A 24872-nucleotide genomic window follows, 5' to 3' on the forward strand; every position below is an offset into this window, starting at 1 on the left:
CTACCAAGCCGTAGTGCAAATGAATATTCAATTTCTTTTGCAATTATTGTATTCACTTAATATTCTTGGAATATGAGCTAAAGAAGGAACGTTCTCGGAAGATTAAAGAAGTGTTTAAATCCAGTGATATTAGGTTTGTCTTACAAGCTCAGGATCAAAACGATTCTGCAATTGCCCGAGTAGTTGACTTGGAAGTGGCTGTGAATTAAGCAGATGACTTTTAATCTTACGTTATTCAGCCAGAAAACGTACTCCGAATGTTTTGTATTGCAAGACAATGCATCTTTTCATTATTCAATAACCAGTCGGAGAACCGCTTGTGTTCCGAAAATAAGTATGTGTACTCAATCGTCCTGCATGTTCTTCAAATTTGTCTTCTTGTGATTTTTTTTTCTATCCCAAAAACTAAAGTTGTCTCTCAAAGGAAAGTTTTTTGACATTGAAGAGACAAAAGGAATATGACATCTACTTTTAGAGGCATGTCAAAAACAGATCTCTACAAACCTTCTCTTCCATTACATGTTGTGCAGTCAGACAAAAAGTTGCATCAGCGTAAATTCTATAATCTATTTTTATTACACTCTGATTACTTTATTAACATACAGTGAATATATACTAAATCTTTTACTTTAGCTTAAGTAATTCGGAATTTTTTGACGGAATTGTTGTCGGAACTAGGACTTAGAAGATAAGTCAAATTAAATATTTCGATAACCCAATAAATTCAAGGTCGAAATTTTAATATTTTATTTTCGGAGGGAGGGGAAATTTTTTCAGTTTTGGTCCATTATACTAAGTATATTTGCTTCGGTTCTTTATTTTTCCATAAAATCGAAAATTTTACGCATGGTATACATATAACGCATAGCTTCAAATTAAAATTTAATAATATACAGAGTGGTTATAATTAAAGTTCCACATTGAAACGGTCATAAAAGGAAAACTACTGGATCAAATGTTATCAAACTTGGAAATCGTGTAAAGGAGGTCATAAGAATTTATTTTCCGCGAAAAAAAAGGAAGTTCGAAACCTCACCACCAGGGGGAAAATGGCGCTGTATGCAATATTTTTAAACGAAATATGGGTCGGAATCTAACTTAACCTTGTGTTACACGGGTTTAATATGTTGTATACCCTTAAGAAACTTTGAAGTAGGCAAATTACCATTTAAAGGCGTTAAATTCGGTAAATGTCGAGTGCGCCATCCCTGTAAGTGAGAAATTTGTCCGTGAAAACCACGAATTAGCGATTAGAAAATGTGAGATCGCAAATTACTCTCACAAGTGTGTACAATCTGGAAATCGTTTTCTTACAGATCGCTAATTTGTAATTTTTTAAGCCTGAATTCGGCACTAAAACATGAAGATACTGATTAAAAACGCTTTTAATCGATTTGGGCCAAAGAAATTCCTCATGTTATCTATCTAGTTCCATTGCATTCTCCTACTGCATTTGATTGCATAACAGTAATTCCACACCGTTTAATGTTGAATGACAGCTAGTTTTATAACTGAACCATTTTTCTCTGAAGAGCAGTCGACAGCTGGGCCACTGCGATTGCAGCTCACTTAGAGTCAATATTAAAATGTTTCGTGATACATGAACTGCAGTAACGTGGCATTTTAGATACTACGATTTTCATGCAGGGCTGGACCCCACCTCACGAGTGTCGCACAGTTACTAAGGCAACATTTCACGAATGAACGTCTTATAGGCCAACACTTCCCCTCTTCCCACCAGACCTCAACCTCTGTGACTTTTGTCTAAGGGGTTATCTCAAAAGCACTGTTTATGGTGATAATCTAAACAATTTGGCAGAAATGAAAAATGTGATACACTGATAACATTCCTCCTGATATGCTAAGAGCTGCTGTTGAGAATGAAGTAACAGGATTTAACTTGCTTTCGGAAAATGCTAGACGCTACATTGAACATGCTTTGTAACACGTTTCGGAAAATATTAAACACGTTTTAAGCAGATGTTTTCGAGTCTTATTTCATTTAAGAATCTTGTATACAGCGTCATTTTCCCCCTGGTGATGAGTTTTTTTAACTATTTTTTCCTCGCTGAAAATAAATTCCCATAACCTCCTTTACACGATTCCCAAGTTTGATAACATTTGGTACGGTAGTTTTCCTTTTATGACCATTTCAAATTGGAACTTTAATTATAACCACCATGTAAATTAAACTTTAAAAATTTTACAGTTTGGTTCAAGTCCCAGCTTTAAAAATTTATATATAAATATAATCTTTTATATTAATCCTCTTAGAAAGAATGTTTTAAGAAGCTAATTTTTCTCTCGCGTTATAGATTGTATAAAAAAAAACATGATCTTTAGTGTGATTTAGATTGTTTCAGCCGATATAAGAATCGGGTCACTCGGTGGTACAGAATAAACCCTGCTGGACTGTTTTATTTCTTTGTCATTTAGCAAAAATCTTTCAATTAAAATATTTATCCTTTGGACTTCGCTTTAAACTTTATTTATAGTTAAAATGACTAGAATGTGAAAAGCTGTCTTCAGCTGAAACGCAATTCATGTAACTGATATTTTAAAAAATTGACAAGAATGCAAAATTTATGGAAGTCTAGCAATCGAAAAATCTTAATTTTCTTGTGTGAGCACTGAAAATAACTGTAGAAGGAAAGAAGACAAGTAAGCAAAAATTTGCAGGGAAATTTGGCTGTCAGACATACCAAGATGTTTCAAAAAGTTGGACGCTTTTGAATATACTTTCAGGATACTTCAAAGAATTTAGGCACTTGGACGTGTACACCAGCAAATACCATCAATTGAGCTTGTATTAACAGAAAAGGCAAAAACAATATCATTGCAGATTAAAGTGAAGAGCGACTGATTTTAGACTATATGGTTGTATAAATTTAAATTACGTTATAGAACATCATATTGTATCATAAATGGAGAATCCCATGATTTTCTCAGTCGAAGTTTTTGAAGATTCAGGAGTTTATCCAGTATTGTATTTGGATGTCGCCTTCCTGATGAAACAGCGGCCGAGCGGTAAAGTCGCTAAACACTGGTAGTTCAGTCTGAGATTCGAATCCCGCGAACGGGCTGGCTGCATGGGTGTTTTCGTGATTTTCCCTATGTGTAACGTGTACGCGAGCTAGTTTCCCTTAGAAAGTCCTCCACGAAGGCATCCTTCCCCTTAGGCAGATAGCCCTAGTGTGCTTTGTCATAATTAAATAAACCAAAACCTCTTGATGAAACCAGTCTTTCCTTTCATATCATGCCTTCAAAATGTTTAACCTCTAAAGACTGATAAAGGCTCTGACGAAATACTTCAGGAAGAACTTTCTAAGGGAAACTAGCTGTCATACACGGTACACATGAGAAAATTCACGAACACGCCCGTGCAACCAGCCCGTTTACCGGGATTCGAAAACCGGAGTGAACTACCAGTGTTCAGCGACTTTACCGCTCGGCCGTTTGTGGGCCTTTATGAAATGGAAGGCGATAATTTTATTTAAAATGAAATATCAAGAATCAGAAATATCAAGATTATTTCGAAAAGTTGGATACTTTTTAATATACTTGCAGAATGCCTAAAGAAAAAGAGCAAGATTAAAGTAGAATGCCTGAAGAAAAAATAAATTTTTGCGTAAAATTTAGTATTAGTTATTTTTTTAATTTAAAACCTTTTAATCTTATATTTGATTCTTGCGATTTCAAAAATAAAATATTTGACTAAAATATGAATAACATTTTAAGAAACTAAATGTAGGATAAAATTGTGTAAAGCAATGGGCTCAATGATAAAACTGTTTAAAGCAGTGTATGCAAGTCATCCTAAGTTAAAATGTCGGTTATACATCTCTCTTATTTATATATATCTTTTCTGAACGGAACATTGAAAGGCGTGTTAACTGTGCTTTACTGTATTTTCTCTTTTAATATATGCAGTTTTCAAACGCATCGTAGTCTGGGTTGCAAAGTATTCTTCCGAAAGAAACGCAATTCAAATAAATAAAATCAAATTCTGGAAGATTTATATTAATAAATATATTTAAAATGCTCAGTTCGAAGGAATAAATAGAAAATTTTAAAATAATTATCTGAAGAGACAATGCAACACAAACAATTAAAATAAAAGTATACAAATTTTAAAATTACCTAAAATAATAACTATGACAAAAAATATATATAAAGAAAACTATTTGAAAAAAAAAAAAAAAATAAACGCTGCACCTTTATTTACGCAGTTTGAATAGGTAAATAGAAATTTTTAAAACAGTTATTCGAAAAAAACATGCAACTTAAACAATTAAAATGAAATTCGAAAAAGAAAAAGTTACTTAAAATAATAAGTTATAATTAAAAATATAATATAAAGAATATCATTTAGAAAAAAGGAACGATGGTGACTTTTTTCCTCTTTCGGGAAAGGAAACTAGGTTGCCATATATTAAAAAGTTCGCCAAGTGAACTATTCTTGGCGCGAACTGAAAAAAAAGTGCCAACATAAATTTGTGAATTTCTCCGTAAATTTCGCTTCAAATTTTACAAAATTTCATATTTAGGCGTAATTTGAGTTGTAGAATCGAAATATGTAAAAAAATTGGTATGTTATTTCAGAAAAAGTCCGATTTTGTGTCAAAATACCTATGTTAGAATAGTGCTATATATAAATCTAATATATATCCTAAGTCGCGCTTTCGAGACATGAAGAACGTAATTTGAATTTTGTCAATCGGCCCAGTAGAACAGGAGATATAGCACTGTCCCTTTTTTTTTTTTTTTGAGCAATGTACATTATATTTTCTGTAAATATTTTCTTTTCTTTTCAATATTTTTAGTGATAGTAGATTGCCCTGGATCCATCAACTGTGAATCATCACTTTTAGTAGATTGCCCTGGATCCATCAACTGTGAATCATCACTTTTCCGCTTCGTTAACACACTAGCCATTTTTTTCATTTTGGAAATCTAGCTTTGTTTTTTTATTTTTTTACAAATATTTAAATACACAATATATTACGAGTTCTTCAAAAACAGACGACGATATTCTCAGATCATGTAGAAAAGTAAGGAATACAAAGCAATAAGAAGAAAAAATACCTGCTAGAGACAGCAAATCGAAGTAAAAAATTCTTCTGATAGAAAATAGAGCAATATGAGTACAGAAATGGTGGCGACGTAAGAGTAGACATTTTAATAAATCGAACAACTGTAAAAGAATTAATGAGATACAATTATCTTTTTATAGGAACTTATCTTTATTTCCTATTAAATACAACATTAATTGTCATTACTCCTTTTAAAAACTTCATTTATGACAAATTTTGTTATATCTATGGCTAAAAAAACATTTGAGAAAATATTTTGCTAACGTCCTCGAACAACGCTCATATCACATAAATTTACGAGTGTTATAGAAAAAATCTTTAATAAGATGTTGGAGTATTTAATTTTTGAATTTAAAAGTACTTTGTTCCTTTGGGTATCACCTGTTTTTCTCTTTCGTACCACTGCTTGAGATCTACAAGGTATAAAAAGAATAATTATCTTTCTGTACAGAAATAATAAATACTCTTTACTTTTTATTCATCCACTCATGTTCAAATACATTTTTTTAAACTTGTAGTGGATGACACTGGATGTTAATACATTTTTTTTGCACATATTAATATTTTTTTCACATGTTAAGTCAATTCTTACTTATTATTCTCGTTTATGGGAACTAAAGATATGCTATTTTTATTAAATATATTACAACACTTACAAATAATGACCGTTTAATCGGAATTCTCACGTGTTGTAAAAATTCATTTTATAACAGCTTATAAATAATAATGGTACATGACTGTGAAAAATGGGATTGTAATATTTAACAAAATAAGTGGCAACAGTAAGACAGAATTCTAAAGATTTTAAAAATGTATGGAATTAAAGAATTGTAGTTTTATAGAGTTGGATGAAGTGGATGCAATGTTCCATTACTTCGCAAAGTAAGTTGTGAAGCACTGTAGATTATGCAGTAAGCACTGTAGCCACTGTAGATTATGCAGTGATATATCTAAGACGAAAACTCTTCGCAGCAGGCAAGCATGTCGTCTTGAGTCGTGTGAAATCATTAGATGGAATATTAATTGAAGAACTGGACTGCGCAAAACTCACTGGAAAGGTTCCTTGCAATAATGAAGCATTACAAGAGATGGATTATTAGAGAGATGACAAATTATAGACCACCATCAGCTTCATAAATTAGAAACGAAAAAATGTTAATAATGTTATTAAAAATTAACTAAAATAAAATTTTTCTTTGTTGACCCAAGTAGGAATTGACTTAATTTTTTTATATGACTTGTTTATTTTTCAATTTGAATAACGAAACATTTTCTTCAATAAATCTGGGAAATTCGTAGCACTTTACACTAAATGTACGAGACAGAAAATTTCAGAAGAATTGCTTTAGAAAACCAGACGGTGCAATGAAGAACCGACTGTCCAACTTACGAATTATTATTATTATTAATTAATTATTTTATTATTATTAATTAATTAATTATTTTCCTTATGAGTCTTTATTTTACTGAATGTATCTTTATTTTATTAATTTTATATACATTGATAACTTATTTTATTAATAATTTATAATTTCTTATTCCCTTTTCTGTGTTGGGGGTAGTGAATTTTTGAAACTTTTTATGATAATGGGTTTTGTACATAACTTTAAGTCTTCTGTGACATTTAAATTCTTAATGAATTTTTGTTAGTCAAGAACGCACAGTTGCAATATATTAATTATTTCAAAGGAGATAGAAGTCACTTAGGAGGCAGAATATGTAAATAAGTCTCCCATTCCTTACATTTCTTAATATGTTCACGCATCTTTGTGAATTCGTCAATTTTAGTGTCATTTATAATAACTTTCATGTCTTCAGTGGTTAGTGGCTTTAATTTGTGGAAAAGTTCAGACATAGCACGCAGGGAATCAGCGTCTTCTATTAATTCTAAAGATATGCGTACAAATTCAGAGGGTACGTCTTCATTATCGAGTAATTCACCTATATTTTCTAGAATAGCTGATCCATGGGACAAGAAGTCCCTCATTTTTACACCTGCAAACAATTTATCGAGTTTTCTGAACAGTGGAGATTTATCTTTACCTACTGTATTCAAACAATCTAATAATAACATTTCCATTGAAGCTCGCAAGTCTCCTTCTTTCAAATAACGCTGAGCCATTAAAAATCTGGTATGCTTCTTTATTGCTTCACTTCTCCCCCAAGTCCAGAGGGCTTTAATTTCTTCGTCTTCGTCAATTAGGATTTCTTTCAAGAGACGAATTCTGTCCAACAAAAACTCCATCTTTTGATTCATGAAATTTAATATTTTTTTATGCAATTTCAAAGGAAATTTCATTTTATAAAGTGAATTTCTGAAATCATTATTGATGATTAGCAGGTTGTTTTCAGTTTCCTCAACTTCTCCCAAGACGTTCGTAACATCGTCACTGATTCTGACTCTCTTCAACACCTTTAAAGCTGTCTTTCGATTAGTTTCAAAGTTTATTTCCAATTCATTTATTACTTTTGGGGACAAAATCAGTTGTTCGAAATACATTTTTCTTTCATTCGGAGATAAGGAAGGATCACTTTCCTTTAAATGTTTTTCTAAGATCTCTATCGCTTTGTGGGCGTTATTTAAGCAAGTTGAAAAAGATTGTCTGATGGTATTTACTTCGTTATCATTAAAATACTTATAATCTTTGATAATTTTAAATATTTGGTTAAGATTGGGATATTCAAGGTCGTTATAATGTTTTTCTTTAGTATCTTTAAAATTCAGACTGAGATTGCGCTGTATAATGATTAGAAACTCATTTACTTTGTCCATTATTTCTGCTGTTATAGGCGCATCCTCATTCTTCTTTAAGAATTCAATAAAATTATCTAAACTATCCAAAAGCATTTTTTTGCTCTCTGAATTATCACTTTGAAATATGAATCTGAGTAAAAATCTTAAAGCATAAAATTTTGCTTTGATGGCTTTTAATTTCTGTCTTGCTTTGATGATTTCCAATTTATTCTTAATAGCATTCTTAATAAATGACTTAAAGTATCCGATTATATATTCGCAATCTTCTGCCAAAATAGCTTGTTCTCTAACTTTGACTGTATTTTCAAACTCTCTTGTCATTTTCTGGGCCAGCTCATGATCTTTCAAGCTGTTTTCGGATGCATTTAATCCTTCTTTGATTAAGAATTCTTTTACTCTAAGATTTTGACTAGAGTAAACAAGGCTAAATTTTTCATTGACTCTTTTAAGTTCATCTTGAATTAGCTTTAATAATGTCCATTGCTTCTGCTCCAAGAAAAACCTTCCTTGTACAACATTGGCTCTATAATGAGAGAAAATGCTGTTACGAATACTAAGTAAATTGTGTTCCAGTTCAGGAGATAAACAGGAACACAGTAAGTCATTAACGACACAGCCGTCTGTTGATGATTCGTGTAGGGATTCACCAAGGACCTGAAGGCCTCGTTCTATTGCTAACACTGCTTTAGATGAATGATCATCAAGAGAAACTTCTGTAGCTACTTTTAGATATGTTTTTAATCTTGATATACAAAACTCGTCTTTAATGATACTTGACCTCGAGAAAGATTTTCGAAATATATCATCAGAATATTTCTCTAGCTTCTTTTCGTCAATTGCTTCACTTTCCAGATACTTTAGAAAATTTTTAGCATCATTTCGAAATTCCAATCTGTAGAAAAAAGGTATAAAGCGAATGAAGTTTTTATCTCGTTCCCAGTCATCTTCCACTCTGATGCAGTTTTTGCAAAGACTATGTTTACACTTTGGGAAAAGTTTTGAACTTAAAACTGTTAGAAATAACGTTTCTTCTAATCTTGAATAGGTATCTGAAACTATATTTGGTAGCCCTTGACTTAGCAAAAACATTTGATCGTAAAAAAGAAGGCAGGTAAAATAATCCATGTTTTCATAATATTCGCTAAATTTTATATAGTCATAAAATGAATCATTAATATCTGGAATATTCGCAGAACCACAGAAGAAATAATTATCGTAACTGCGTAAAACAGCTATGATGATGTTTTTAATTCGTTCTGTTTTAACTGGAGGCGATGTATCAAAGTTTCCCATTAAATGTTTTTGATTATTAATGTCCTTAATTATTTTAAGCTGATAGTCATTGAAATGTGAAAATTCAAAATATGCTTTTGAAGCAAGATGCCTGCATTTATTTGTTAAATTTAAATTACTAGATTCTATTCTGTCCTTATCCATAATTTCTTTTATTTGTGAAATGTTATCCTCGATGAAAGAATCAGGTTTTCTCACTCCGGCTTCTGATAAATGGCATCTGTTGATTGCGTATTCATACAAAATGTTTAATATGTTAGAGTCTGCAGAACACATCGCATAAAACAAACCAGAAACATTTTTTCGGTCAACTACTCTGGGATCTGTTTCGAATCCAGCTTCCGCAAGTTTCAGTGGTATATAAGGTGATTTGTAAATAATGGGTATGATATAAATGTGGGAACTACTTAATATAAAGGTGAGAAAATTCTCGTCAAATTTAAGTTCCTTAAGATCTCTTTCGATTTCTGCTACTACTTGGCTGGAGATTTTAGCTTTCTGAAGTATGGATCTCAATGCAGAATATCTCAAGTCTAATGCATTTTCTAGAGATATAGAAAATCTAAAGCTGTTTTCATTACGTTGAATACCTTTTCTCTGGAATATAATTATTTTTCGCTTTTGATACTCAGGATTGTTTGAATCAGCATACGAAATTACGTTACGATATCCCTTTGCATCTACTACATAAACGTTGATACAGCATTTTAGAAGCTGCGCTGCAGCTTTTAATTTAAATTTATCATCCCACGTGTCGTTCCTTAATTTGATTCTATTTGCATACTGATTCAGCCTTAAAGCGAATAATCGCATAATAGCAATTGCATTATTATTAAAATAAAAATTATGTTTGTTTTTGAAGGGATTAAAGCCTTTTATGCATTTTGTAATATTCTTACATTTAATGTCCCGACATATGTTTTTTTTCTCTTTCAATCGTTTGATTTCTTCATCTCCACCAAGTAAATTTTGGAGACGTTCTTGTAATTCCTTATGACTCGAAAAAACAGGTATTAAGTAAGCCAGAGTAATGGACCATGCTAGGCTATTCTTAACCGGGACGTCTATTTCCCAAACGGATGGAAGTTTTTTTGGACTTCTCGAACCTTCTCCATTTACTGTCCACTGATTCAAATCTTGAAGCTTCGGTGGTTCCTGCGGCATGATGACTGTATACTGGAAAAAGAAAAAAAAAAGAAAGAAAAACGGTTATGTTAGCACAAAAAATATTGTTTGTCAAATGAAAGTTTGAAAAAGAAAATTGAAAATCATTATCTTAAAATTCAGATTCATTTTCAATGGAACAAAACTCAAATAGTGCTATGGATTCTAGAATTTTACATAAGGGCTTTTATGAATGAAGTAAATTAGTGCAACTAGAAATTTGTACATTATAATCATACAGAAATTGCTAATTATAGTTAGTTATCTAATACTATTTTTTTATGTAAAATTTAAAAAAGTATTTGAATTAATGATAATTTTATAATTATTGAGAATGAAGTGAATACAAGTAGTTAGTTAAATTAATACAGATACATAGCATGAAATTATGCTAGGCTATCGTCTAAGAGCATGTCTTCAGAATTTCCGATACACACTCTCGCGTACTGGAGATAAAAATCCTTCCCCCCCCCCGTACAGTGCGATGCCATTGCTCGCTTTGAAATCGTTGAGTTCCTTAATCAGATACTCATAAATGCTTTACAAAATATGAAATAGATAATAAAAGAAATTCCAAATTCGGGCTTCTAGATGCATATATTCGGGTGGAGACGTACGTTATTCAAAATTTGATGACTCTAGACGTACGTTATTCAAAATTTGATGACTGTTGTTTTATCACAATGCTAGAAGCATTCATACATTTATGCAAATTCTTCATTATTTAATTTCTTTAAATATAATACAGGGCTCTAATATTTGGTGACAACAATTTAAAAAGTGTGTAAGGATTATGTTAATTTTCCTAACAGTTAAATTTTGAGTTAAAGTTCCTTTCCAGTCTTCCTGAATTTCAGCTTACAATTTCCGGCCAGAAGGTATTTTTAGAATCGCGTTTGATTGCAAATTGAGGAGAAGTATTTAACCGCGAAGTTCTACTCTCTTCGTTAGAGAGAACCAGTGAGTTTACGTTTGTAGCGTAGTTTACGTGACATGAGATCACTTGGTGTCACGTGATATGAACCGGCGAATCAGGATGTTGAACCCTGAAAGCATAGTAAATTCTTAAATTAATGTCTTTTTACAAAGTTATTGTCTTTATTTATTGAGTTTTTACAAAATTTTAAACAATATTAAAATGTTTATGCCTTCAAATTAAAACATTCTTAGAGATAACATTTTTTAATATTTTTCATGATTATAGTGTAAGCTGTCGCCAATAAAGTCTGCTTGGCGAGATTTGCGCCGGTGAAACGGAAAAGTACCCTAATTTCTAGTTCCAAATTTAGCGATAAATCGCCAAAAGTCCCCAATCTTGGAGGGCATTTGGCGACATTGTGGTCCGTTTCCTGGATAACCATAATGGGTATTGCACTTGAATAACTGTAATTGATGCTATATGTAACTGCAACCGTACCCGGCCCTTGCCTTCTAGTAATTTCGAGAAGTAAAATGTTCTAGAGATATCTCGGTGGCCGGAGGGAAACTGTGTAAGACCGGCGAGAGTATCAGTTTCAGAGTAGTTGTTGAGTTCACGGTTATTGAGATATCTCCGTAGCAGCTTCGCCTTTTTAGATGCGCTTTGTATTGCGTAGTCTTAGTAGTTTTAAGCGTAACTACTGATTGTGATCTGTGATATTGAAAAGAGCTGTATGAATATTTTTGTCAAATGTAAAGCTGTGAAGTTTCTTTTTGGTAAAATAAATTTATCAAGATACCATCGTTTCTGCATAGTTCAATCTATTACGAACCTATACGCAAGCAACAATATGTAAATGAATGTCTTATATTCTAATTCAGCCTTGAATAATTATGTTTATTGGCTTATTTAATGTATTTTAAATTTTGTATCTGTAATTCTGTTAATTTATTGTCACACTTAACGTATTATACAGTACCAAGTATATCCAGGAGACTCAGGCGTATCTCATAGCTGTACTGTAATTATCTACAGAACGTTATTAGTCATTCACGTTGTGAAAACCCATTAACAGTACTTAAGTTGCATCTATCCGTTTCTAGCTCTCTAGCTATGGAAATAGAATTAGTTCTTCTTACCCTTATTACCTCTTTCTTTTATCTTTTACTACTCATCAGTTCAACACGTCACATGTCCCCCCCCCGGAATTTTGAAACGAACTGAAATACACCAGTTTTCATGCCCCTTCCCCAAACATAGCCATGGGGAGCCTGCAATATCCAGAAAACTTTGTATAAAAGTGAATTCTCTCAGCGGGGCAACTTGGCCGGTATGCTAATTGCCCCAGTGGATCGGCTGCCCCACTCAGTGGAAGTTTAATAAGATAAGGATTAAACTCTAACGGCATTGAATTATTAAAAACAAACATAAATTTTATTCTGTTAGCTTAATTATGTAATACTAATATAAAATTTAATGATTTGAATTAATTGCACTTAAAAAATTTTAGTATATTTGCAGTAACATGCTAAAACATTACTTTATTACTTTAAGGGCAAGAGTAAAATGTTCCGCAGAATATTCTAATTTATAAGTGCTTGTCTTTGCTACTCTGTAAAATAGCATTCTCATAACTTCTCACCGAGGAAAAAAAAAATATAAATTAGCAATACTATTTTCTCAGGAGAAAGTGTGGCTTTAGCGAGCCAGATATCTTTCGCCTCAGACACTTGTTCTCCTTTTCCTGGAGCATAAATCCGACGGGGAAGGATACGCCTGTGCATACTTATTGTGGCATGGCTTCATATTCTGTCCTTCAGAACATTTTTTTCGATGAAGGCAATAGTCCTACTGAAACTTACCACTGCAGATAAGTATCCCTGGGCGTGAAAACTTCCTTTATTAAAGAAAATAATTCCGTCAATTCATTGTCATAATATGTAGAAAAAATAGAGTGGAAATCAGACAAAATAACAATAAAGAAGTGAAGAATAAATTACATATGCAAAATCGAACCATGATGCTAAAAGGTGCAAATTTACGAACAGTAATAAAGGGAGGCAAAAGAGCGTAAAATAGGAATGGTTGCTACCTCCGAACAGGCGAATTTGTAGGATTACCCAGCTTTGAAACTGTTACAGCTATTTTTGGCAGTGTTTATATTTACCGCGTCTCTGAGGTCTTCGCTTAGTGTTTGAGAGGTATTACTTCATGGGGTAAATTAAAAGGAAGTCTATTATCTAAATAATAATTAATAGAGGGTTAGAATTTGTCACAAAAGCTACTTTTGAAACCAGATGAATCCCTGATTACTTAATTACAATGCAAGAAATAGTCAGCTGTAGTTCTGTTGATGATTCATCCCTTCTTCATTTGTAATTAATGAGATACCTGATCCAATTAGCAATAGAATTATCCTGTATGGCTGCAAAAGTGTTCCTGAATTTAAAGAGAATTTTAAAGTTTACGAGAAAATATAGCACATAACACGGACATCAAAACCTAAGAGTTAATCAAGTACCATGACTCACAATAAAGCCTGCGCTGCATCTAGTTGAAAAAAAAATAGAATCATGATATTATAATTGTAGAAGTACAGGTCATAAATCGAACACATGTAGGAATAAGAGTAAAGGATTTAAGTACTTCAAATGTAACTTATTTAGGCATAAAGCAGCAGATTGTGTTAAAATGTCTCGTAAAAATATCCATGCATGCTGAAACTGTTACACCAGATGCATAAAAAAGAAATGCACAACACTGTTAATTTAAATAATTTTCAAACTGTCTCTTTCATGGATATTAGTAGACAAATGACATTAACTCGACAAGATATACGTGGGAATACAGGTTTCCTTGAACTTAATCCGAAAAATCTAAAATTAACAGGATTTGACAATGAGAAAATTAAACATATACTATAGTGAACGTAGTTGAGAATGCAAAAGAGTCAGATTTGCATTACATGAACCAAAATACTTTAAAATTATCATGGAATTAAATATTACTCACTTTCTGCAACTTTTTTTGAAACGTTAATGTCAATGTATAGTGTCCGTGCGGCACGGAGACACTCTAAATATGCAGCGAGCCGAAAGACCTCGCAAGAGGTTGGTGGTAAGGGAAGAAAGGTAGGCCACAAGAAAGGCTTGAGCTGACTATAGGTCAGACAAGTGAGCATTAGTCAATAACAACAACAATGTTTCATATATACCACCACGACTGACGTTTACCTGATGTCCCCCCTTACATTTTAACCATATGAACTACTGCGCCTTTGGTTTCTTGAGAAGAGCTCTTCCTGACGTTCTAAATGTAAACCCATAACGATTAATGAACTCTCGAAAGTAATGGAAGAGGAATTAAAATCAATATCATTAGCAATTTTATGAAACGCTATTCAACGACAATGCAGACTTACAGTCCAGAAAAAAAGACTATCTGATCGAAGATTTAAAAAATACCCTTTACAATGTAAACATTATTCTTAACATTTAACAATACTCTTTATATATAAAACGGTCTCGGATTCGTTCTAAAAATATGTAAATACACTTTGTATTTCGTAACGTTGTTCCATGATACAAGTTACACTTATATGTTATGCACATAATGTGTTGTTTCAGTCATGTGTTAAGCTGTATCCCACAATTTTATATAACTTATCACCAGAGTTGCTTGTTATGCAGATGATATAATAATCTGGCACACAAGCAAAGACATAGAAAAGTCTGAGAGATCATTAAACCAATCCCTTGGAGGTATTTTGGCTTGGTTGAGAGATCTAAAATTAAAGATAAACCATTTCAAAATAAGCTACGCAATTTTCTCCATAGATCGAAAACGCAGAAAATCTTTTAAACCTACCATATTAATGGATAGCTTGCCTACTACTAAGGCAGATAACCCAGAATATCTAGACGTAACCTTGGATGCTGAGCTACGCTTCACTGCTCATCTCGAAAATTGCTCCAACAAAGCACTAAAGAAACTCCATTGAAAAGCCTATGTGGCACGGATTGTGAGACCACTCCGAAAACATTAAGATCTACTTACATTTCGTTGATAAGACCAAACCTTGAATATGGGGCACCTATTTGGCCACCTACTTCTGAGACTGCATTGGGCAAACTTGATAAGATACAGGAAAGAGCAGCCAAAATAATATTTGGAGCTGTTTCATGTACCAGCAATATTAAGGCAGAACAGGAGTGCAGACTTCCGACCCTTTTACAGAGAAGGAAATATCTTACACTCAAGTTTACAAACAAGACCAGGAGACGAGACTTAGGGCACATCTACAGAAGGACTTTTGGAAACTGGAATAATAGGTCAAAACTTAAGAGGTCATCTACTCTGAAATATGACAGTGAAATCAGAGAAAATATTGCTCTCAGGTATGAAACCTGCACCGTCCTTCAAGAGCCTAACCTGCCCTCTTACATTCCCATTAACACCAAAATGAATCTCAATCTGTAGAATATTGGAAAAAAAAAAAAAAAAAAAAAAAAAACTGAAGTTGTTATCAAGGCAAAAAGTACTCAAACAATTGAGTCCTTTTGGGGAGCTGATTTGGTAAACATTTACACAGATGGTTCATCAGATGAGACTATCCGAGAGGCTGCAGCTGGTATTCACATCAATCTATCAAATGGGGCCATACTCCAAAGCCATGGAGCAGGCAACATCGCTTCCAACTTCACATGTGAAACAGAGCAGTCCAGTAGGTCATGAGAATTTACATGGACTTGAAAGCCAGAGGACTTGGAATTTACAGTGACGCTAAAGCTGCTCCAAAGGCAATACTGCAAGGACATTCGAGACTCACTCAGGGTAAGAATCTGGAGAGGAACCGACCCGCATGGCTGCTAAAACCTCTTGATCATTTTGGGTCCTCTCCTTCATGCCACAAACGACGGCAACCAGCAGCCCGGCCATGCTCCCACGATAGCCAGGAGTTATTGAAAGAGTCTTTAAAGCCTAGAGAAACCAATGCAAGGGACCGAGTAACATAAAAAGTTAATATAAAGAAAATAAATAAACTCAAAAATGTACATACATTTATAGGTTGCAAAGCCAAAATATTTTTTCATTACACTCAAAAAAGCAGCAGAAAGAGGAACATAAAATAATAGCAATTAATGTTGATAAAAATAAAATTAGCAAAAGGAAAGATCATACATTATAAGGTATTTCTTTCATTTCCCTAGCGTGCCTTCGTGGTGTAACGGTAGCACGCTGGGCCGGTATTCCAGAGGTCCGTGGTTCGATTCCCGGCGAAGGCGGTTGCATATTTTTCATCTTTTCTGCTTCTAATTAACCTAATGACTCTACAACATAACAAACTAAACACCAACACAATAATCATAAAACACACAAATAGACACAATACAATTACACCAACTGTCAAAAAAAACAAAGAATTGAAATCAAACATACAAGTAAACATAATCACAAGACAATCTCGGGCTTTAAAATATTAAAATTTACTATAGTTTCAAGAACAAAATACCAATGAAACAATCATTAGTCTAATTTTCAAAATCAGTAAAACAATAAAATTATATAGTTAGTTACCATTGCGTTAAAATACCGTTGCGTAAAAAGTTAAAATACCATTGCGTAAAATCTCAAGTTAAAATATCAGACCAATATACCACAATCCATTTTATTTACATTAATATACCTCAGAAAATTTTGCTAATTTACTCATTTCTGACATTATGCCTCTTTTAAAATCATATTTATTTCTCATGTCCATAAAAATTTCGCAATCATAAACATAATGGTCAACATTCCCAACTACTCTACATCTTGGGCATAGATTGCAACTCTGTAAGCTGAAACGATATAAATATTCGGGAAATCTTCCATGAGTAGACAAAAACTGATTAAAGTCAATGTTACAATAAATTTTTATCTTTCTTTTAATCTCAATACATTTCAGAAAACCCTTATTTCTCTCAGAATTCGGTCAACTTTTTCTCCAATCATCAAAACAACAGTTCATCAAAACTCCATCAGAGTATTTTCTAGATGCTGATATTTCAATGTAATGTACAAAATCAGCATGTGCAGCCTTCCTGGCCAGCACATTCGCCCTTTCATTACCAATATGACCCACATAAGCCTTTACCCAATGAAAAGAGAAATACATCTTATCAGTTACGCTTCAAAGCCCCCCAGACTCACCCATGATGTATACCAACACATTAAAACCCGCCATTTTAGATGAATGAAATTAATGACGATGGTACCAGATCTTGTTGAACTTGTAGAAACGGCTCCGAAATGGAGCTTTCTTCAGAACACATCTTCAGCAATACTTGCAACTCTGCAAAGCTTGGGGGAATTTCCCTTCCAGGGAGAGCTACATAGTGAAAAGATTGTGGAACTGGCAAAAGCTGTGATTTACACGCATGGATTCATTTGACTTCTCAAAGGACACGACAGCAACCAACCAACCAGCCAACATCTTTGTCCAATGAACAGAACATAGAGGCGAGTGACACTTGCTGGCAGAGCAAGAGAAGAGACTAAATGCACATTTAGCAGTAGCCTGATATATAGTCAAAGATTTTTTAATCTGACTGGAGAAAAAATATCCGCATTGCTATGCTTAGAAAAGATGGCATCATGCGGATTAATTGTGAGTGACGCATTTTAGTTTCATATATTGTAAACAATTAGTGGTTTCAGGACAGGAAGGAGAAGTAGCCAAATTAAAATAAAGAATTAAAAAGACTATTGCCAAATCTAAGTCAGTACTTTTCCTTCATATTTTATAATCCTTACATATATATGATTCATCTATAGTAGTTTTTAAATATAATAAAATTATTTTATATGATAACGAAGCATTTTTATTTCTCATATTAAACTTAGTAAATGCAATTATTAAATAATTTTTAATATGGATCACACCGTATGTTAAATAATTTTTAATGTGGATCACACTGTATGTGTACTAAAACATACTTAGATAAATTATTACACAATAATATTTAGTTGCATATTTACTGGCTCTGTTATAAATAAATTTATATATAAGTTAAAAAATATATAAATCAAAATGATAACTTAAATCAGCAATAGCTCCTTAATTATTCACTCTAATTTGGGTATTCCCTGTCTCTGTTCTAAAAATAGTAATTGCTTCATAATTTTTTTAGACTGTGTTGTTTTCAAGATTAATCCGGAACATTTCATTATATCATTTCCATTTCTCTTTTACATCTCAAAGAAAAAGGAAGTCTAAGATATGCTGCTTTACATACTTATAACTTTTTCCATTTGCCTTGTCTTTAACTATAATGGAGATTTCTGGAACTGTAATAATTTTAAAGAAAACTCGTGCCTTTCTTTAATATTAGCTTTTAATATTAATTTTAATCTTTTGTAATATAAAACATTTTATTTTGTCGAAAGATGTTTTTGCTATTCAGAATCTTTCCTTTATTGCTGCATGCTTTGCTTTGCTTTGCTTTATTAACTTTCTTGACAGTCAATATTACTTCCATAAAAACTAAAAATGGCATTAAAGATAAACTTTGATAGTCTTAGTAAATTTTTGTATTCACAACACCCATAGTAGCAGTAGCACACAGGGTGCTTTAGGGGGGGTTCATGAAATTACAATCGCATGTATCTTCCGTCATCGTATACACCGATACTTTTGTAATGCTGTTTAGCACATAAAAGTTGGTTTCCCCCCCATATATTCTCTTCCTCATCATAACTGAGACACTGCAATCATCTGCAAATCAAAATCTAATACTAAATTACTGATATTTAGTATGCTGTAGCTTGTAACAATTTTTAACAGAATCAAAACAAATGTTTCAAAAATCAACCATAATTCAATAACAATAAAGACTTAAAAATATCTAAAATTCAGAAATGATGTAACAAATATTTAAAAAAATATATTTTATTATTATAACTCCAAAATAACGTCGAGTAAATAAATATTTCAAATATAAATCCATAAAGTGGGGAAAAAATAAGAGACTACGTTTAAGACGCTACTATAATTTGAATATTAGAAGATCTAAAGATACATTCACATTGTAAACTACAACGTCACACATTCATTAATGGGCAGTTAAAAGTCATATATTCTTCAGGAATGTATTTTGTGCATGCGAATGATAAATTTAATTTCAATTTTCGTAAATTGCTAGCATAAATTATTTTTCGTACACTGTTTTTGAAAAAGAAATGTAAGATAACAGCTCTTAATATTACGTCATGACGGGAAATTCCCTTTTCTATTTGAGTCTTACTTCCGTTTCTTTCTCACCGATTGCCTAGCAATCTGTGTGCGTAAGCGCTTAGATGTTAACATTAAGCCCAAGCATAACTGTTTTTAAAGACATTTTTGAAGCATTTTATGAAGCTACATAGTGAATGTATTCCGTGAACACTGACATCTTAGCCTGCATTAGATTTTTATATACATAACATATCGAGTACACAGCAGCTAATACAACTGTGTTCAGTGTTTCTAGAAGAAAAATATTTATTACATAATCCCTCAGATATATAGATTGATGCCTTAAGAAAACTTCGAAAAAAGGTAAAGCTCATTCACTCGAGCTAATGAGAACACTATTTTTATCATTACGAAAATTATTTAAATATGTAGATCATTCCCTTTTTATTTCTATAAAAGCAAAAGAAATCAAAAATCACAGAAGCATGATTAGAACTATCCTTTCCTCCCCTTTCTCCTCGTGATGATCAGAATCTTAATTACAAAACCATCTAACACGTACAATACTTCAAATATCTACTTGTATGATATGATAACTATCTAATTAAAAAATAATGGCACGTCCAGGCTGATGATATATCCCACTAAGTTATATAGGAAATATCAAGAAAAATTCCAAATTAAACTTACCTTAAAACTGAGATTATTCAAAGTGAAATCCTCATCTGAGGCAAGAAGTTCCCCTCGCCCCTCTGAAACAGAGATTTCGAACTATCTCAACTATCACAGCAGAAACGAAACTGTTTTTAATCTTCGCTTAATGAAACTTCCAGAAGCGTTTATGACGTCACTAATGATAAACTGATTTTGAAAAAGCTAGATGAATTATATCAAGTTTCTGCAAAGCTCTGATAAAATCTGAGTTGTTTCTGAATACTGGATGCCTTCTCACTTTCAACGTTGAACTTTAAAGGAGGATGTAGGATGCAAAAGTTTTTAAATATAATTCCTTGGTTAAGTCGTAATAATTTGTACCCTTTTGTTTAATACCAAACACCCACCCATTTACATTTCTCTGCATCAAAATTGCCTGCCATTTTAATTATACCTTTCAAATCTGGTTATCAGATCTGTCTATTGTTTTGAGTAATATACTTTTTATTTGTTTGCAAAACTATGGAAATTTTAATGTGTTGTAGAGTCATTAGGTGATTTTGAAGCGGGACACGTAAAAAATAAGCAATGCCCTCGCCGGGACTCGAACCTGGACTTCTCGAACACGCGATGAATCTGCTAAGGTATGCAGAAAGGAGGGTGAGAATACCCCCTTTGAAAGGGATTATTATTAGACCCCAGGATCCCAACTCAGACGGCTTTCTGCCGCCCCCTTTGAAAGAGCGACTGGCGATTTGGAGACCCAATCGTCAAATCCTAGTAGTGACGAATCATCATCCACCACCTTTTAGTTCGGGCGCCATTGTAGAGATATTAGGTTATTTAAAGCAAGTGACTTGAAAAAAGAGCAATACTCTCACCAGGACTAGAACCTAGACATCTCGAATACGCGACGAGTGCACTAACCGTTACACTACGTAAGCATGTTGGAAGGAGGAACAAAATAGAGGAAGTTCACCTTACTTCGAAGGAGAGTGCTTAGGACTCCTTAGTGACGCGTGTTTACCTTCTGGCTACTTCGTTCCTGAATCTATTACGCTTGGCTGTATTGTACGTGCTTGTTGATAATCTGCCGCTAGTTTAAGTTAACGGTCAACTATGTTAGATATCTGTGTCTAGCTTCGGCTTAGTCTATTTTAGTTTGTATTAGATAAGTTTCTTATTTTCTTAGCCTGATTTAAAGTCGCTATTTAGTTCACTAGGTTCCTTGACGTTTTATTATAGACAAAGTAGCGAGGGACATTACAGTGTAATATATCGCAGTTTGTAATAATTGATAATAATTTACTTTACTTTTATCTCTAGCACGTTCCTGTTTCAAGCCCATCACTAAACAATCAGCATTTTGAGGTTCTCGTTTTCATTAGAACTTGATTTCTTAATCGCAGAGATTTCCTCCAAAGGTTGGAATTTCCCAGGGACCTGCTAGATCGCAGTATGATAGAATTTAACTGCAGGAAAAGATGACGTTCGGTCGGAATTACGTTCTCCAAAAGGGATGAAAATGATAAATAAGGCAACATATAAACTCAGAGAATCCAACTGAAACATTTCTTTATATATATTTATTAAACTAAATAATATATATATATGGTAATGCGCTCCTACAACTCAACCTTCCTCCTTCCTGCACCTGGCAACCGCATCAGCAGCTAGATGATTCTCGAAGCTGTGTGATAAGTTGACTTCTCCACTTCTGCGCGAGAGAGATGTTGCGACGGCAACGTGGTGAACGGATCCTAAAAAGTATTACGTAGTAGTTAAGAGATTAAAGTCATGAGTTTTGCGCATGGAGCTGCAAAATTTGAAAATAAAATTAAAAAGTAATTCTTCAAGCTATATATATACACTTCTGCTCAAAAACAAGCGACAAAGGCAAAACACGGAATAAAACAAAAACTATTCAATGGCGTTAAATTGTTCTAAGAGGTTGGTGTGACGTTACTAGACCCCATAGTAATCAATAAAGCAGTCATGCAGAAACATATGTATTACGACCAACACATCGCGAAAGGCTAAATGTGTTGGAAGAATATGAAATGGGAACATCACACTAATAACAGATATGACAACCTCTAGCTGAAATGCATGTTTGACAACGACGAGGCAAGCTGATAATAGTGTCGTTGTTCGCTTGTTGTAATAGCAGCTTTCATTCCTGTAATAATGCGTGTCGGAGTTCATGGAGGGTACCTGCTGGCATACTGCAACCTACTATCCATTTGTCCCAAACATGTTCAACACATGTTCTATGGGATTCAAGTCCGGTGATAGAGCAGACCACAACAGATGTGGAATGGTTTTACTCTCCAGATAACTCCACACCACTCGAGCTCTATGCAGGTGGGCGTTATTGCTGTTAAATATAGCGTCGGTACACATTGCAGTGAAAAAAGTGAACACAAGGGGAATAAGGAATACCAGAAATCATCTAGACGTTGATGCGGTCGTTCCTTGCCATTCCAATCCATACAAGTGAGCCTCTTTCTCTGTAATGGTCTCTTTCGACGATCTTTGGTGCCAGACAATGCGTCCCTGGCTCTTTCCATATCGTTGCCATATCAGCCGCTCTGTATATTAAACCTGACTCTCATCTGTAAAGACTTATCTGAGACTCATCTGTAAAGAATACGTGGCCCCAATGGTTGGTGTCCAACTGCGATGTTCAGGGGTCCAATTCAGTTGCGTTCTGATATATGATGGGGACAAAGGAACGCAAACCATAGCTCCTCCGTCCTAAAGTCCACCTTCATGTAGTCGGCGCGACCCAGTTTGGCGGGCTATGGGCTACCCTAGAGCAGCTCAGATATGCAACGCCAGCTGTCATGCTGTTAGTGATCTATTGTATCTTGCACATAGCAACAGGAAGCCATCGTCTGTCATTGTGGTAATCCTCCGGCGTACAGACTCACATTTACTACAAGAGTTTTGATCCCTTTGGTAACAATCACAGCCTATTGATGACACTACGATGCGCATTCAGCTCTCTCGCAATAGCAGAATTTCTTGAATCAGTTTGCAACATCCTAACAGCCCTCCAACGCATTTCAATCGTGCAGATGATATCTTAGGTTCAAGCTTTCCACTTTGATTGTCTCGGATTACATGGAACTATAGAACTGGTCGGCATGCCTCTTTGTCTCTTTCTGAGGAGTTTTAAGGTATAACTTTAAAACAAGAAGTTCTGTATATCTGTATTACCTTGTATTTTGACACAAAATCGGACTTTTTCTGATCTGACATAAACGTTTTTTTCCATATTTCGATTCTACGACTCAAATTATGTCTAGATATTAAATTTTGTAATTATTGGTGAGAAATTTATGAAGAAATTTAAAAATTTATCTTTGCGTATTTTGTTCAGTTTGAGCCAAGAGCACTTGGCGTAAATTCTAACGCCAAATTAACGCTAAAGTAAATCCCTTGGCGAACTTCTTAATTTATAGCAACTTATTTTCTTTTCCTTTTTTTCATTGTACACGAGTAGAAAAATGTCATCGTTCATACTTTGTGAACGTGTGTAAATCACATTTGACAACGTGTGTAAATCACATCTGGCGTTATTATCGCTTATAGCAAATATGCCAAATTTTAAAACGCGTCAATATGTAACATGTATATTTTAGGAAATCTAGAATAAAAAACTTCTAATTTGTTACAGATATGCTTAGAAATACATCTACTTTAAAATTATGGCAAAAATTTTATAGATTATAACTCAAAATGTTTTTCGAAAAATTTATAAAAAATATTTAAAAATACAAATTTTTAAAATAAATCATGAAAAAATGTGCGAATAATATTTGAATTAAGCCTAAATTTCGAATTCTGGAAGAAGGAATCAAGTAAGTTTAATAAAAAAAGAGATATTAATAAATATATACCAAACTCAATTAACATTGAGGAGGTAAAATTTTGAGAGCTAATTTTTTAAAAACTGCTCGTGCGATTTTTACAAAACTTGTCAGTTTGGCATAATTTGAGTCTTAGAATCGAAATATGGAAAAAAATTGGCATGCCATTTTAGAAAAAGTCCGATTTTGGGTCAAAATCAGGGCTGTGGAGTCGGTAGGGAAAATCACCGACTCCGACTTGGACTAACTCATATATATATGTAAACATATACACATGGATTACAGCGTATTTTTTTTAATATAAAAGAAGTAATAGAAGTTACAGAAAAAATTGATGCCATAGCAAATTATTTATATTAATTAGCATTTATTATGAAATGGAAAAACTGGCATTAGTAATTTCTAAGAAACAGAATAGTTTCGGCAAGATCTTCTTTGTTAGAGGATCGTAAATTCGATTTGATAAATTTCGAAGCAGAGAAGAATCTTTCCACAATGACTTGAGTTTTGAGTAGGAAGAAGATCTGTTATTGTTAGGGCTATTTCTTTTAACTTTTCAGGATAGATTTTTATAAGTCTAAAGTGTCTTGCAAGAGCAATCATATTTCTCTATTTCTTCAAAGGCCGTGTAGAAATCTTGTTTGTATTTTTTCATTTTTATATCTAAAGGCTCTTGTTTTTTATTTTCATTCCCTTTGTCTTAGCCTTTTCAATCTTATCCAAAAATATTTCTCAAAATCTAGTTTATCACTGAAGAGAAAAAGTCCTCAGTTGCAATGTCTGCAGTTTGACTGTCCTCCAATTGTTCTGAAAATAATTTCATCCTTAATGAAAGTTCTTAGATGGCTTTCTTTGCCTTTTTAATTTGTTCGTCATTTAACAAAATTCGGCGTTTTGGATCTAC

At 33.3% G+C, this 24872-nt stretch overlaps 1 protein-coding gene across 1 annotated transcript in view; it reads right to left on the reverse strand.

The window, feature by feature from the left end:
• Positions 1–5219: 5219 nt before the first annotated feature.
• The window catches only part of LOC146997422 (uncharacterized), a 54381-nt gene continuing 34728 nt past the window's right edge, over positions 5220–24872 (reverse strand). Inside the window, exons 3-4 of the mRNA XM_085817742.1 lie at positions 6837–10317; positions 5220–5506 (exon numbers count right to left, since the gene is read on the reverse strand). Coding sequence (XP_085673868.1) covers positions 5445–5506; positions 6837–10317 — 3543 coding nt within the window. The 3' untranslated portion in view covers positions 5220–5444. The remainder of the gene's footprint in view (positions 5507–6836; positions 10318–24872) is intronic.

This window comes from Stegodyphus dumicola, chromosome 5 (genome assembly GCF_044657685.1).
Source record: "Stegodyphus dumicola isolate Sdum_Otavi_A_Nest chromosome 5, ASM4465768v1".
Taxonomy (NCBI): Eukaryota; Metazoa; Arthropoda; class Arachnida; order Araneae; family Eresidae; genus Stegodyphus; species Stegodyphus dumicola.